The sequence below is a fragment of the Dendropsophus ebraccatus genome, unplaced genomic scaffold (genome assembly GCF_027789765.1).
Source record: "Dendropsophus ebraccatus isolate aDenEbr1 unplaced genomic scaffold, aDenEbr1.pat pat_scaffold_551_ctg1, whole genome shotgun sequence".
Lineage (NCBI taxonomy): Eukaryota > Metazoa > Chordata > Amphibia > Anura > Hylidae > Dendropsophus > Dendropsophus ebraccatus.
In genome coordinates this window covers 35,751-49,547 of record NW_027210152.1, presented here as the reverse complement: position 1 = coordinate 49,547, position 13,797 = coordinate 35,751, and the positions used below count along the sequence as shown (strand labels likewise).

The window sequence follows — 13,797 nt, the reverse complement described above, 5'->3', positions numbered from 1 at the left end:
TGTGGCCACATTGTACAAAAAAGTAGTTGTACAATGTGACCATACAAAAAGGAGAATGAGCCTGTTCGTTCTTTGGATGGACGGCGGAATCTGCTCAACCACAGAATGGAGTGTATGGCACGGGCAAAAATGAGCACGGCCGCGAGCAGGGGGTGAGCTGCGGTATCTGCAATACATAAGATCTTCAATCAGTCAGCAGAATGCTCTATAACAATTTGTTTTTAAAAGAATTATACAAGAAAGAAAATAAGAGATTACGCTGGTAGGGAACAGGGAGTCTCAGTAGTAGGAGTTGTCTCGTCAACTGTCCCAGGCAAGTCACCCGTATGGATGAACCACCATGCAAGCAAAAGCTGATTCTGCTGATTGGTGGCTGTCCGAACCCCAAAAGATATAGGTATTCATTGGTCTATACCTTCTCTTAGGGTGCATGCACACTATGGAATCCATGCATATGACCGGCGGCAGATTCCGTTGCTCGCACCCCCACGCGGCGGCACGCATCTTCGCCCGTGCCATAGACACTATTCTATGCACGGGCGGATTCCGCATTCCGCAGAAAGTACTGGCATGTTAATTCTTTCGGCAGAATGCACAATCTGCCCGTGCATAGAATAGTGTCTATGGCACGGGCGGAGATGCGCACACCGTCGCGTGTGGGTACGAGCGACGGAATCCGCCGAAGGTCATACTGTACTGTAGTGTGCACTCACCCTTAGGCTATGTTCACACAACGTATTTTTTCGTATTTCTACAGCCGTTGTTGCCCACTGCAACAACGGGCATAGTTAATACAAGAAAATATGTTGGCCGGGTGTCTATGGGTTCCCGACAGGAGCGTATACACATAGTATACGCTCCGGCCGGGACCCCTAGCGGCGCCGCAAACAACTGACATGCTAGTTTTCTGCGGACGCTATTTAGTGAATAACAGCCATAGAAAACCATATCAGTGCACACTATGAAGCGAGCGGCTGCAAGCTTCATAGAGTGCAGTGGGGAGTTCTGATGCGGGCGCGCACGGATGCGCCCGCATCAGAACTCTGCGGGCCAAAAGATCATAAGGCTGGTACTGGATGATCTTTTCAGAGACCGACGGCTCCCTGATCCGGCCGGGTCACAGAACGGCCGGTCTCTTGCGCCATGTGAACATGGCCTAAGTCATCAAAATAACAATACTGTCAAAGTCAGGCCTGCTTCTGCCATGAGGCGGAATGAGCCTTCCGCCTCAGGCGGCAGAATTTGCGGTCCGGCAGGGGGCAGCATTATGTCCCCCCTGCTGTCATTTTTGTTAAGTATCACTTAACAAAAATGACAGTGGCCGCTCACCTGTCCCGTCGCCCGCGCTCTCCACATCCCGTCAGGTCTCGCGATGTCACCCTGCAGCTGTCACGGACCTCCAGGCTGTGGTGAGGGGACCGCCCCGTGCGACCCGATCACCCCACTCACTCACCACAGCCTGGAGGTCCGTGACAGCTGCAGGGTGACATCGCGGGACCTGACGGGATGTGGAGACAGCAGAGATCGCGGGCCGGCTGCGGTGTGGGACAGGTGAGTAGATGGCTGCTGCTGCGGCGGCGGCGGGGGGTCCGGGGGGATGCCGGCTATCACTCGGGGCGGCCGCCTGAGGTTTGCCTCAGGCGGCAGAAACCCTTGAATCAGCCCTGGTCAAAGTTAATGCTACAGAACCCAGGACAATATCTTCTTAAAGTGTCACTGTCATTTCATCTTTTTTGCAGAAATCAATAGTCCAGGCGATTTTAAGAAACGTTGCAATTTGGTTTATTAGGCATATCTGCATTCAAAAAGCCTTTTCCCAGCCCCCCCCCCCTCCTCTCTCTCATTCAGTGCTCATTATCAGGAAATCTCGACTCTTTTACATCTGACTTGCCCCTGTCTGTTCTATGGAGAGGGGAGGAGGAAGGAGGGAGATTAGTCGCTAGCAGAGAACAGAGAACAAAGGATTACACAGTGGGAGCTGCATGAAAGCGGTATTCAGAGGTCAGAGAGGTTAGTGCTGACTGTCAGAGGAGATAGCCCGGTGATGTAGCTGTAAATTAAAATTGGCTAATAAACCCAATTACAGTTTGTTAAAATCGCCTGCACTGTTGATTTCTTTCAAAAAATTTTTTAATGACAGTGACACTTAAAAAAAAAAAAAAGATCTAACACCAGATAGACCTCTTTATATAAAGATGAGCACACCTTTTATATCTGTGTGACAGACACTTGTTGGGCTGACATCTATTCCTCCCTACATAACCATGCACTCTCAGCTTGGCACGTGTTCTCACTGGGGAGAGGATCGGTCATGCTGACATCCTGCTCTCTCCCAACATCTGCCATTGGGACATCCCCACATATTAGAGACCTGCAGCAAGCAGTTAGAGGTTTACATTACTCAGAGGGTATGCTACCTTTCACCCACTACAGATTAGTTCTTAGTATGTTGTACTGAGGATTTGTTTTCCCATATCAGCTCGCTGCAGAAAACAATTGAATGGTTGTTTATCTGGATTTCCTGTTCAAACATGAAAATCCCATCCATGGCCTCTCATAAAGCTAGCAAAGCAGTAAAGAAAGGAAAAATATCAAACTACTGTACATGCAGTGAGAGCATAGATAGTCCAATAAAAAATATATAGAATTACACAATGGACCAGGCCTGATATATGAAACCTCCAATGAAGCACCTAGTCTGCAGTAACTGGCATAGTGACAACCAGAACAGAACCTTGTGCTACAGCTTGGCTTTGCTCAGCCAGGTTCCCTAGAATAGGGAGAACTGCAGTCCCAGCCACTCATATGGACACCATTATGCTGCAGCGAGGAGGCCAAAACCTGTTTGCTTTGCTGATTAATGGGGCTCAAGAGGATATGATTCCTACCGATCCGTGTAAGGCCCAGGAACATCACAGATGGACTAGTGATAAATTCAATACTTTCAATATACTACACACGCAAATCTGATTCTGCACATAGCTTCTGAGTGTCTTTCATTGTTTAACTTTTTTGACGTTGTGAACTTTTGGATCTAATCCCAGTTTTAAATTGAAAAACAAACCACACATTGCTTGATAGAATTGACCAGCCGTGTTGGAAAGTTTTGGCTAGATGTTATCACACTCGTAGTTGGAGCACTGGGGCACAGGCAGGAAAGGGCAAACCACAAACTGTTCCCAGAGACTTGGATTATGTCTTAAAACTGTAAAGCATTAAGATATTTCTCCTAGCACTTTTGCAGTAAACAATGCATCTTGTTTAAAATGATCTGGTTATGGGGGAAAGACTAAACGTGTGTCCACCTGGACTTAGTTCATTAGGTTAATGAGCACATTACTACACACTATGTACACTAGGTGGTGCTATACTTTGCAAGTCAAGGGCATAAACCTTCACTGGATCATACTCATTTAATCCGTTTAAAACCAAAATGTTTTTATTACATGGTGCATATTTGCATAAGCATATGGAAGGGATGTCCCCATAAGACCCACGTACATGCTCTCTGTGCCTGATGTGCAGCTAACATGGTACTGCAGGCGACGGAGCCAACACCAATTACAATCAAGGAGCCATGAATGCCTTTCATAAGTACATGCATCGACTTTTCTTTAAAATGCCAATCAAAGATGCCCCATAAACCACACGCATGCTAACTACCCCCTACATACAATGTCCAGCATTCACACTGCACAGTAGACCCTATATCTGACAGTAGTACTTCTAATGGACCCTGAAGCTGGCTCCCATACTTCCAGTCCTGAGGACTTTTACTAGCTGTAGACTTTGGGGGAGATTTATCAAACATGGTGTAAAGTGAAACTGGCTCAGTTGCCCCTAGCAACCAATCAGATTCCACCTTTCATTTTCCAAAGAGTCTGTGAGGAATGAAAGGTGGAATCTGATTGGTTGCTAGGGGTAACTGAGCCAGTTTCACTTTACATCATGTTTGATAAATCTCCCCCTTTATGTTTTCTGTTTCTTTAAAAAGACCTATCTGATTGTATCGCAACCTTCCTGTGCGGTTTTTGCTTATCTGCATTATGCAGGCTTAGCAATAGTTTCTGTCTGTTAGAGATAGAATGTATAACGGCTTGTGACAAACAGCTAACGTATCAGTATAGGATGACGAGTCTGCCAGTGAAAAGTGACACCAAAACAGTTCTCACTATTAGTTAAGGGAGGTCCGGTGCAATCAGGCTCGCTATTTTGCTAGTGATGTATATATTATAGGCTTCTAAATTTACAAAACCTTAAATAAAACGCTAGCAGAGTATAAATTTGATGTTTGCTACATAGACGACACCTGTACAGGTAGCCATGTACAGACTGACTCTGTACATAGACCTGAATGCATAATTCTATGGTATCATGTCCATACCCCTTTATTGATAAAAAGGTGACCTGCAATGGAAACATAAGAAAAAACTCTAAAACAAAGTTATACAAATTCTTACAAGGAGCTTCAGACCTGTCAAATAATATAAAATATCTCAAAGAGCATGCTGCCACCTTGAGGTTAACAGGTAAAGTGTCTGAAAGCTCATATTAGGGACGTGAAAAAAATTGTAAGAAACAGTAAAATGCTAAACATGTAACAAATAATGTAACAGATGCAATCTAATCTGGGGCGATAACAGTATTCTATACTATTTATACAATAAATAGTGACAGGAGGTTGTCACAGTCCCGTCCCATCCCTTCTATCATTAATACAAGTCCAAGGGGGGAATTTATCAAGGACTTTGCGCCTATTTTTACGTAAATAATTGGATTTTTCACTCAGGTTCTATTTATGAACCAGCATTCGACGGGCGGATATTTTTTACATGCAACTTTTTTTTTAATCTGCCAGTTTTGAGTATTCACCCAAAAGTTTGGATAATCCGGGATTAGTGCCCAATTTATCATTTGCGACTTTTAAAAAAGTCGCACAAACAGGTGCAGGCCTACGTCTGGTCAGTATCAGATGAATATGCTTGCGCAATTTTAGCATTTTTGCACCTTTTTCTGTGCCTTTTTACTTAGATACATTAATTATGGCAGTGCTACATTTTATAAATCAGTCACAAAATATTGGACCAAAATATACACCAATCCCCATTAGAATAGTCCCACATATTAGACTCCTAAGTAAATGTCCCTCCAAGTCCTCAAAAATCTGAGTGCTTCCACAAATGTAACATAATGCCCTCGGTGCACCGATCCGCCCGCCCTGTTCATAAATATTTAGGCAATGCTCTGTAGTGACATCACTATAGTCACAGGACAGGACATATTTCTGGCCTTTGTTAGGTGACTGGAGGCCTACTGATATATAAAAAACAGATATTAAATGCCAACACTGCCTTAGAACTTCCATAGAGGTACTGGCATATATATTCTTTTCTTTACACTTGCCAATGAACAGATTCTAGTTATGATTGGTGTCTCAACTAAACAGAAATACATAGAAAAGACAAGACAAACAATATATCAAGTACAAGCACAATGTATGTTTGCCATATGATTGAAGAAAAAAATAATCTGTAACTAAATGAGATAAACAAATAATCAGAAATGTAAAACTTTGGAAAAATCCAAATCATCTTATAAGAGACATAATATCCTGTGGTTAAGAAAAGCGGATACAATTGCTCGGGACCTACCTTTTACTTTCAGAGACTGCATTGTCTAAATGCTGGAAGATATGCTGGAACAGGTTACAGCTGGATCGACTGTTGATATCAAATCCATAGCCCCGCTTCCAATATTGTTTCAGGTCATTGAGGTATTCCAAGACCTAGAGTAGATGTGAATAAATATACTATTCATAGGACCATTCCTTATTAAGCAATTTAACTTACTATACAGGAATCACTTAATCACAGCAATTTTTATTTATAAAAGAGGTATGTATTTCAGAATTTAAGAACTTTTTCCATGTGTTCCATTTGCAAATTTCCATTAAAACACACAAAGACGAAAGTAACTTTATATTTCCTATGGTTAGGATTCACTTAGCATGCAAATGTTGATGGAAAATACTGATGAAATCTGCAATCTGTGTGAATGAGGCCTTATGCATATTAAAGGACTTGTTGGCTTTTCTAACTCCTGTCAATCAGCTATTGTTGCTGGTGAAAGGGGAAATACAGCTATTCAAATGAATTACCTGGCTGGGGAACTAATCATACTGAGTGTTTTTCTACTCTAGTTCATAGTCAGGGGCTTCAAAGAATGGGAAACCTAACAAAGTCTAAATGTCCTAATGGAGATTATTCTTCAAGAATAAACTGACATTGGTAACCTGTCCCAGTCAGTCTTTTATATTTAGCTAAAACTGTGCCTCTTTTCCTTTACAGTCACTTTTTATATAGGACATGTTTCAGTGGAGGCTCAATTTTACACATTTAGGCTATGTTCACACTGTGTATAAATCCGTCCGTAGTGCGAACCGCGAATATACGCACGTAGTTTTGAGGTTGATGCGTTCGCTTGAAAGTATACGATATACGCCCGCACAGTGCACACTACGTATGAGCTTACGGCCGGATCGTATACAACGCCGTGAAAAATGAACAAGACCATTGTTTGAGGACGGAAATGTTGAAACTCACGGCTGTGGATTTCCATGCGGTCCCGTACGAAGTACTTATTTCAGCCAAATTGAACTTGATTTTTCGATCCAAAAGGTTCTGTGTGGTTTACGGGGCTGGGGGAAGATTTCCAAGTAAATGACCTGCCTCAGATCGCTTCGAATCAAGCTAGGGAAGCATAACTGTACTACGGGCGTATGTTCGCGGTTCGTACGCATCCGGCCGCATGTCTATTTTTCCCAAGCCCGTAGTTTCAGCTGCACATGTACGGCGGCGTACAAACTACGGACGGAATCATACGCAGTGTGAACATAGCCTGAGTCTCCATAGGGTCATGGTCATTCTTCTTACTGCCAATTTCACCTGTAACAGGGAAAGATATAATAGCCCTGTTGCTTGTCACTGCAACACTCTCTGCAGAGCTAATATGACTCCACTAGGAGCCGGTAATTCCTGCAACTGCACACAAGATGATACTTTTTGGGGGAATTTAACCCTTTGAGGACCAGGCCCAAAATGACCCAATGGACCGCGCAAATTTTGATCTTAGTGCTTTCGTTTTTCCCTCCTCCCCTTCTAAGAGCTCTAGCACTCTCAGTTTTCTATCTACAAGCCATGTAAGTGCTTGATTTTTACAGGAATAGTTGTACTTTGTAATGGCGTCATTCATTTTACCATAACATGTATGATGGAATTCCAAATATATTATTTATGAAGATATAAATAGGTGAAATCGTAAGAAAGAATGCAATATGGTAACGTTTGGGGGGTTCCTGTGTCTACGTAATGCACTATATGGTAACAGTGACATGATACTATTATTCTATAGGTCAGCCCGAACACAACCATATGCAGGTTACACAGATTCTCTAATGTTATATATTTTTTTTTTATGAAATCCTTTTTTTTGGCAATTAAATATTAATAAAATGGGCCTATTGTGACGCTTATAACGGTTTTATTTTTTCACCTACGGGGCTGTATGGGGTGTCATTTTTTCCGCCATGATCTCTAGTTTTTATTAATACCATATTTGTGAAGATCGGACGTTTTGATCACTTTTATTGATTTTTTTTTAATATATAATGTAACATAAAATCGGTAATCTGCGCACTTTTTCCCCTTTTTTCGTGTACGCTGTTTACCGGTCGCAATGACCCTTGTTATATTTTAATAGATCGGACAATTACGCACGCTACGGTATATTATATGTTTATCTATTTATTCATTTTTATATGTTTTATTTATATAATGGGAAAGGGGGGTGATTTAGACTTTTATTGGGGGAGGGGTTTTGGGGTAGTGTGTTAGTGTTTTGAACTTTTTTTTTTTTTTTACACTTTTGAAGTCCCTTTGGGGGACTTCTACATACATTTGTTTGATTTCTTCACTGATCATTGCTATGCCATAGGCATAGCATTGATCAGTGTTCTCGGCGATCTGCTCATTGAGCCTGCCTGTGCAGGCTCAGTGTAGCAGATCGCCGATCGGACCGCACGGAGGCAGGTAAGAGACCTCCGACAGTCCGTTTCAACGATCGGGACCCCCGCAGTCACACTACGGGGTCCCGATCGGTAAGTGACAGGGGACTCCCCCTGTCACTTACACTTAAACGCCGCGGTCGCTGCAGCGTGTCATTACCGGTGAGGTCCCGGCTGCTGATTGCAGCCGGCCCCCACCTGCTATGAAGCGCACTCCGCTCCGGAGCGCGCTTCATAGCGGGAAAAACACCCAGGACGTAAGGTTACGTCATGGGTCGTCTGGGGACAGACTTCCATGACGTAACCCTACGTCCAGGGTCGTCTAGGGGTTAATGCGCATTAGAACTTTTTTTTTTTTTTTTTTTTTTTTACAATTTTTCACTTTTTGCACATTTTGTACAGAGATATAGAGTACTGATCCGTTTGTTTTGAATAATATGTGGACCAGTCTTATGTTTTAAAATGTTTGGCAGTCTTCGAGGGGTTAAAGGGGTATTCCCATCTGGGCTGAAAGCAATTTATAGAAAAAAAATATACTAGTGCTCATAGACTGCGCCACTTATACATAACTGCAAATGTAACCATATTTTTACACCACGTAACTTACTCCACTGTAGTGGAGAGGCTGTATGAACAAACCTTTCCCCCTCCCGGTCACTCGAAACCCCTTAAGCCATGAATCTGAATCCAAACTTTTTCCAAAGCATGCTTATTCATCAATCAAGAATATTATTGCGGCAACGCATTTCGGTGGGTTTTCTCCCACCTTACTCCATTATCTCAGCTTGGGGTTTAAATGCCTATACCCACAATGAAAACAGGAATGCATTCTCTCTGAGTGCCAAACTGTGGGCAATTGCATCCCTGTTTTTAGGATCCCTGGGGATCTGGGCAGTCAGAACACCACTGATTGGCTTGTTATTTCCTATCCAAAGGATAGGGGATAAAACGCCCAGATGGGAATACCCCTTTAGGCCATGTTCACACAACGTATGTTTTGCATAAATCACGGCCGTTGTTGCAATTTGCAACAACGACCGTGATTTATACAAAATATATGTTGTATTGGAATGAATGTAATCTTGGACGGAGCGTATACACATAGTATAAGCTTCGGGTGGGATTCCATTCGGCGCATGAAAAACTGACATGTCAGTTTTCTGCGGCCGCCATTCATTGAATAGTGGCCCCACAGAACATGTCAGTTCACACAATTCACTCAGTCTTAAGCTGAGCGCATGCGCTGAAACTTACTTTAGCATCTTCCTCATCAAACAGCCTGCACCAAGGTGAGTTAACAATATTGTTGATGGCCAGTTCAAATGAACAGGTAAAGAATGCCACTTGTATTAAATCTGCAATGGAAAGAGAAATACAATCAATGTTGTGATGATTACAGGTCAGCTAAAAGCACACCAAGATGCAGTTTTATCTGTCATTTTACAAGAACCGAAACAGCCCTGAAGCCATAACGTTCTGTCCGGTAAATCCTTAACAGCAATAGAAAAACATGGCCACTTTCCTCCAGAGACAGCAGCACTCTTGTCTCCAGTTTGGGTGGGGTTTTGCAACTCCATTGAAGTGAATGAAGCTTATTTGCAAACCACACCTGAACTGGAGACAAGAGTTGTGTTGTCCCTGGAAGAAAAAGGCCATGTTTTTCTAATGCTGCATAACCCCTTTAAGAGGCATGGCAGAGAACTCTTCATCAGGTGCTTAATTTCCCTACAGCGCCCCTGCAGGTGATTCAGACAGGTACTACTGAATCAATGGGCAATCCCCTCTAGAGATAGAGAGGCACACACACTTTATAACTGCTTTCTGAGCCCAACACCCCTACCCTCCACCCCTCTGCTAACTCAGAACTTCCTGTTAGAGTATTTGAAAATGGGCTATATCTGGATTTATTCTGACGTTTTGGTCTACAGTTATACACAACAGTAAATGGAATGGCCAGTTACTTTGCATTTCCCCCTGTATTCTTACTTACCTGCATTTAGCTTATCCTCTGGGATGCTTAGGAGGTTAGAAATTTTCTGCAGAACTCTCTTCATTTCTGGACCTTCCTTAAACTTGTCCACTTCACGTGTTGCTGTGTCATTCTCTTCTACTTGGGCCACAAACTTCTCACAGTGATCAAAGAAACGCATTAAAGTGTCATTGACCACAGGGGCTCTGCACGAGTCATCTGCTCAGAGACATAAATGGAGGCATCCCACTGCTTTACGAAGTAATCACTAGTAATGTTAAGTAATCAAGTACAAAGCCATTTATGAAGAATTCACCAATAAGTAGCTGTATAGGAACAGTATTGTTCTCTAGTAACCCTCATAAAAGCAGGGTCATATTTCACATTAACTTTTATTTATTTTTATCATTTAAAGGAGCAGTCTTACCATATTACAAGGATATGACATCACTTTATGATCTGTACGATCATAGTTTACTGTTCTAGTTTACTGCTGCATCCTCTTCTATGAGTTCCCCCCAAAGCCATGGTCGCTGCCACCCGGCTGTGTGGGGATATGACCTCATTGATGAGAACATAGCTGCATTCCTGCAAAGTGGCTGGCTGGGAATAACCTGAGAAGGGGATGCCGCTTAGCAGTACCATTGAGTATACACACTATGGAAATACTCTAGAGAAGCAGCACTTCTTCTTTAGCGTACTCAGGGTCAGTACAGATGAGAGAAGAAACCAACATAGCTATATGAAAAGATAGGGGGTATTTTATAGCTAATAAGCAGCAGTTTGACTTACTTTCCAATTCTTCTTCAGTCGGTAGAGGGAGTCTGAGGTAAGTGTGTGCCAGTCCATTGATAAAAGCTTTTGTGCTGTCAACACATCGATGCTTAGAACTGGTGGTAAAAGACATTTTACATTTAAGGAGTTTGTCAGAAGTGAACAGGGAAGGGAAGAGAGAGGCCAGTCTATATGCCAGGTTCTTCATGTCCACCTCTCCCTTCTTCACCAGTTGCCCATCCATCCAGTCTTCATACCACATGTTCCAGCTCTGCAGCTCCTTCACCAGCTCAGAGTTGCTTGTACTTTCTTCAATTAGGTTATACATTTTCTTTAGCTTCTTTATTTGTTTTTTGGTAGGGTACCGTGTCCCATGCCTAATGACAGAGACTATTTGGAGAGGAGTGCAAGTATTTGGCAGAAGATCCTGTTTCCTTGTAACCAACAGGGGGTTTGCCAGGAGAAAAGGATTGACTTCTTCATATCTGGTCTTGGTTCCAAAGTAAGAGGCTAATTTTGGTGACTCATTGATGACGGCCTCCAGCCCTCCAGCACTGCAGAAGCATGTCATTGAGATTAGGAGGATCTGGGTGGCTTTGGGGGCACATTTTCTATATGTGTAGAGTACAGATATCATGGTGGGAAAAGGATGCTACTGGAGAGGGAAAAGGTTTGTTATGCCTTCACAGCCACAGAACAGGAGCTCGACCCATTTATGGATACTTCTACAAATGATAAAAAAGAGGACATCGATTAAATATCAACATTAATGCACCAGGTAAGATCAGCTTTTTAACACAATAGGAGACAACTACCTCTGCCCTGCATTCTCTAGATCAGTAGAAAGGACATCTGTCCTTTTATCAGGAATGGCCCATTATGGAAGCTCAGATCCCCACCAATCTGCTAGTTCCCCCCTATTCTGTGGCGAGGGAAATAACTGCCTATAATAAGAATACCCCTTTAAGTAAATGAGTCTTGACTTCTTCCACTCTGTAAAGGGTGACGGATGGCATGGAGATATTCAAGCTGCTTGATGTCCATTTCTGTCCAGGAAGCAGATTTAGCTGTTCACTAGAGATGAGTGAACCGGGTTCGGGTTCGAGTCGATCCGAACCCGAACGTTCGGTATTTGATTAGCTGGGGCTGCTGAACTTGGATAAAGCTCTAAGGTTGTCTGGAAAACATGGATACAGCCAATGACTATATCCATGTTTTCCACATAGCCTTAGGGCTTTATCCAACTTCAGCAGCCACCGCTAATCAAATGCCGAACGATCGGGTTCGGATCGACTCAAGCATGCTCGAGGTTCGCTCATCTCTACTGTTCATCTGTTATTTTTCTTTTCTATGACCCTATCGTATTCATCCCCAACTTGGCCCTTGGAGCCCCCTAGGTATGTGCACAGTTGGTAAAGCCCCTGCTTTTATTTACTTGTACAGAGATGCCACATTGAGCCACCTCTTCCCTCAGGCTGAATAGTTGGCTTCCTAGTCTTAGACAGATTCCACTGAGCCCCCCAAAATAGGCCCCTCGGCTGAGGGAATGTGTCCTGAGTTGGTGAGTGTGGAGGCTGAAGCAGCAGAGCTGGATGTGACAGCAGTTCCCCCAGCACCATTCCTCCATCTCAGTTATATAATGCATTTGTAGGGCAGTGAGTGGCACTCTAAATAAACAGCAGATAATTAAACAGTCCCACCTATAACAAGTTCAGCAACTTTTCACTAATGAGTATGACCGCCTCTACCTAATGTGGAACAAGTGACAATATCCAGAGCAGCCACGCTGAGGGTAGGCGGGACGTTTGAGCACCAAACCGCTAAGTACCCCCTGACTAATAACATGCAGGGGAACTGCTGCTCCAGTATCCCTCAACAGTGAAGTCACGCTGTAAAACCAGTCAGGCTGCATGACATACAAAGTAGGTTAGCTCCCAGCACATCCACACAAGTCCATGCAGATGTCCTCATAGGATGTGAACCCAGCACTCCAGCACTGCAGGGCAACAATGCGGACCTATAGTGGTTAACAATGTTACCCTGCAATGCTGGAGTGCTGGGGTCAAATGATGACAAGCGCTGTACAGCACTGCAGAATAGGTTAGCAACAGAAAAACAAAGGGATTATTATTATTATTTACATTGTTAGGGTCCTTGGGTGTAAACATTGCCATGGAGTTAGTATAGATCCATACACAGCTGGAAAAAAAAATCCTGACAATCCTTATACATATGAAGTCTGATAGAACATGCCACATTTTATTTTTTATTTTTTGGCAAATTTGTGCATAAAGTGAAAGAAAGTCACTCTCTATACCACGTTCCCCAACCTGCGGCTCTCCAGCTGTTGCAAAACTACAACTCCCAGCATGCTTTGAGTTGTAGTTTTCCAACTGCAGGAGAGCCACAGGTTGGGGAACACTGCTCTATGCCTCCAGTCCTAAATATGAAGGAGCCGCTGTAATAGAGCAGCAGCGCCTGCACAGCGACACTAAGGGGGGTTAGAGCTATAATCTGAGGGGCGCAGTGTACGCCACAGGAATCACCCCACTTTTCATTGTTTTATAGTTGGGAGATAATTGTAGGATAGTTACCTAAAAACAATTTTATTTATATATATATAAAACTATATAGAGAATACCATCTATAATACTTATCATTGAGAAGGAAATGTAAATATGTATGAAGATAAAAGCCACAGGAATGACATAGCTGGAGCATGCTGGGAATCATACAACTCTGACCAGCTACAAATGAAGCAACAATAAGAATGTAATAATAACCCACAGCTCCCTACTAAATACTTACAACCTACTCAATAACAACAACAACTCGCAGTCTCATACAGAGAGCACACAAGCCACTCACCGGCCGGATTCTACAGCTTCTATGACAGCTCTGCAACTTTCTATGGAAAGCACGCGCTCATGCGCACATGCAGCGCAACTTCGGCTTCACATACAGAGCATGCGCGGTTTGATTCCGAGCGCTT

The 13,797-nt window shown here is 43.2% G+C and overlaps 1 protein-coding gene across 1 annotated transcript in view; it reads right to left on the bottom strand.

Moving 5' to 3' along the window:
* The window catches only part of LOC138777288 (multiple inositol polyphosphate phosphatase 1-like), a 30,243-nt gene extending 16,501 nt beyond the window's left edge, over positions 1–13,742 (bottom strand). The window contains exons 1-5 of the mRNA XM_069956278.1: positions 13,674–13,742; positions 10,824–11,530; positions 10,053–10,250; positions 9,317–9,417; positions 5,652–5,785 (exon numbers count right to left, since the gene is read on the bottom strand). Of these exons, the coding sequence (XP_069812379.1) occupies positions 5,652–5,785; positions 9,317–9,417; positions 10,053–10,250; positions 10,824–11,442 (1,052 nt within the window). The 5' untranslated portion in view covers positions 11,443–11,530; positions 13,674–13,742. The remainder of the gene's footprint in view (positions 1–5,651; positions 5,786–9,316; positions 9,418–10,052; positions 10,251–10,823; positions 11,531–13,673) is intronic.
* Between the last annotated feature and the right edge of the window lie 55 nt (positions 13,743–13,797).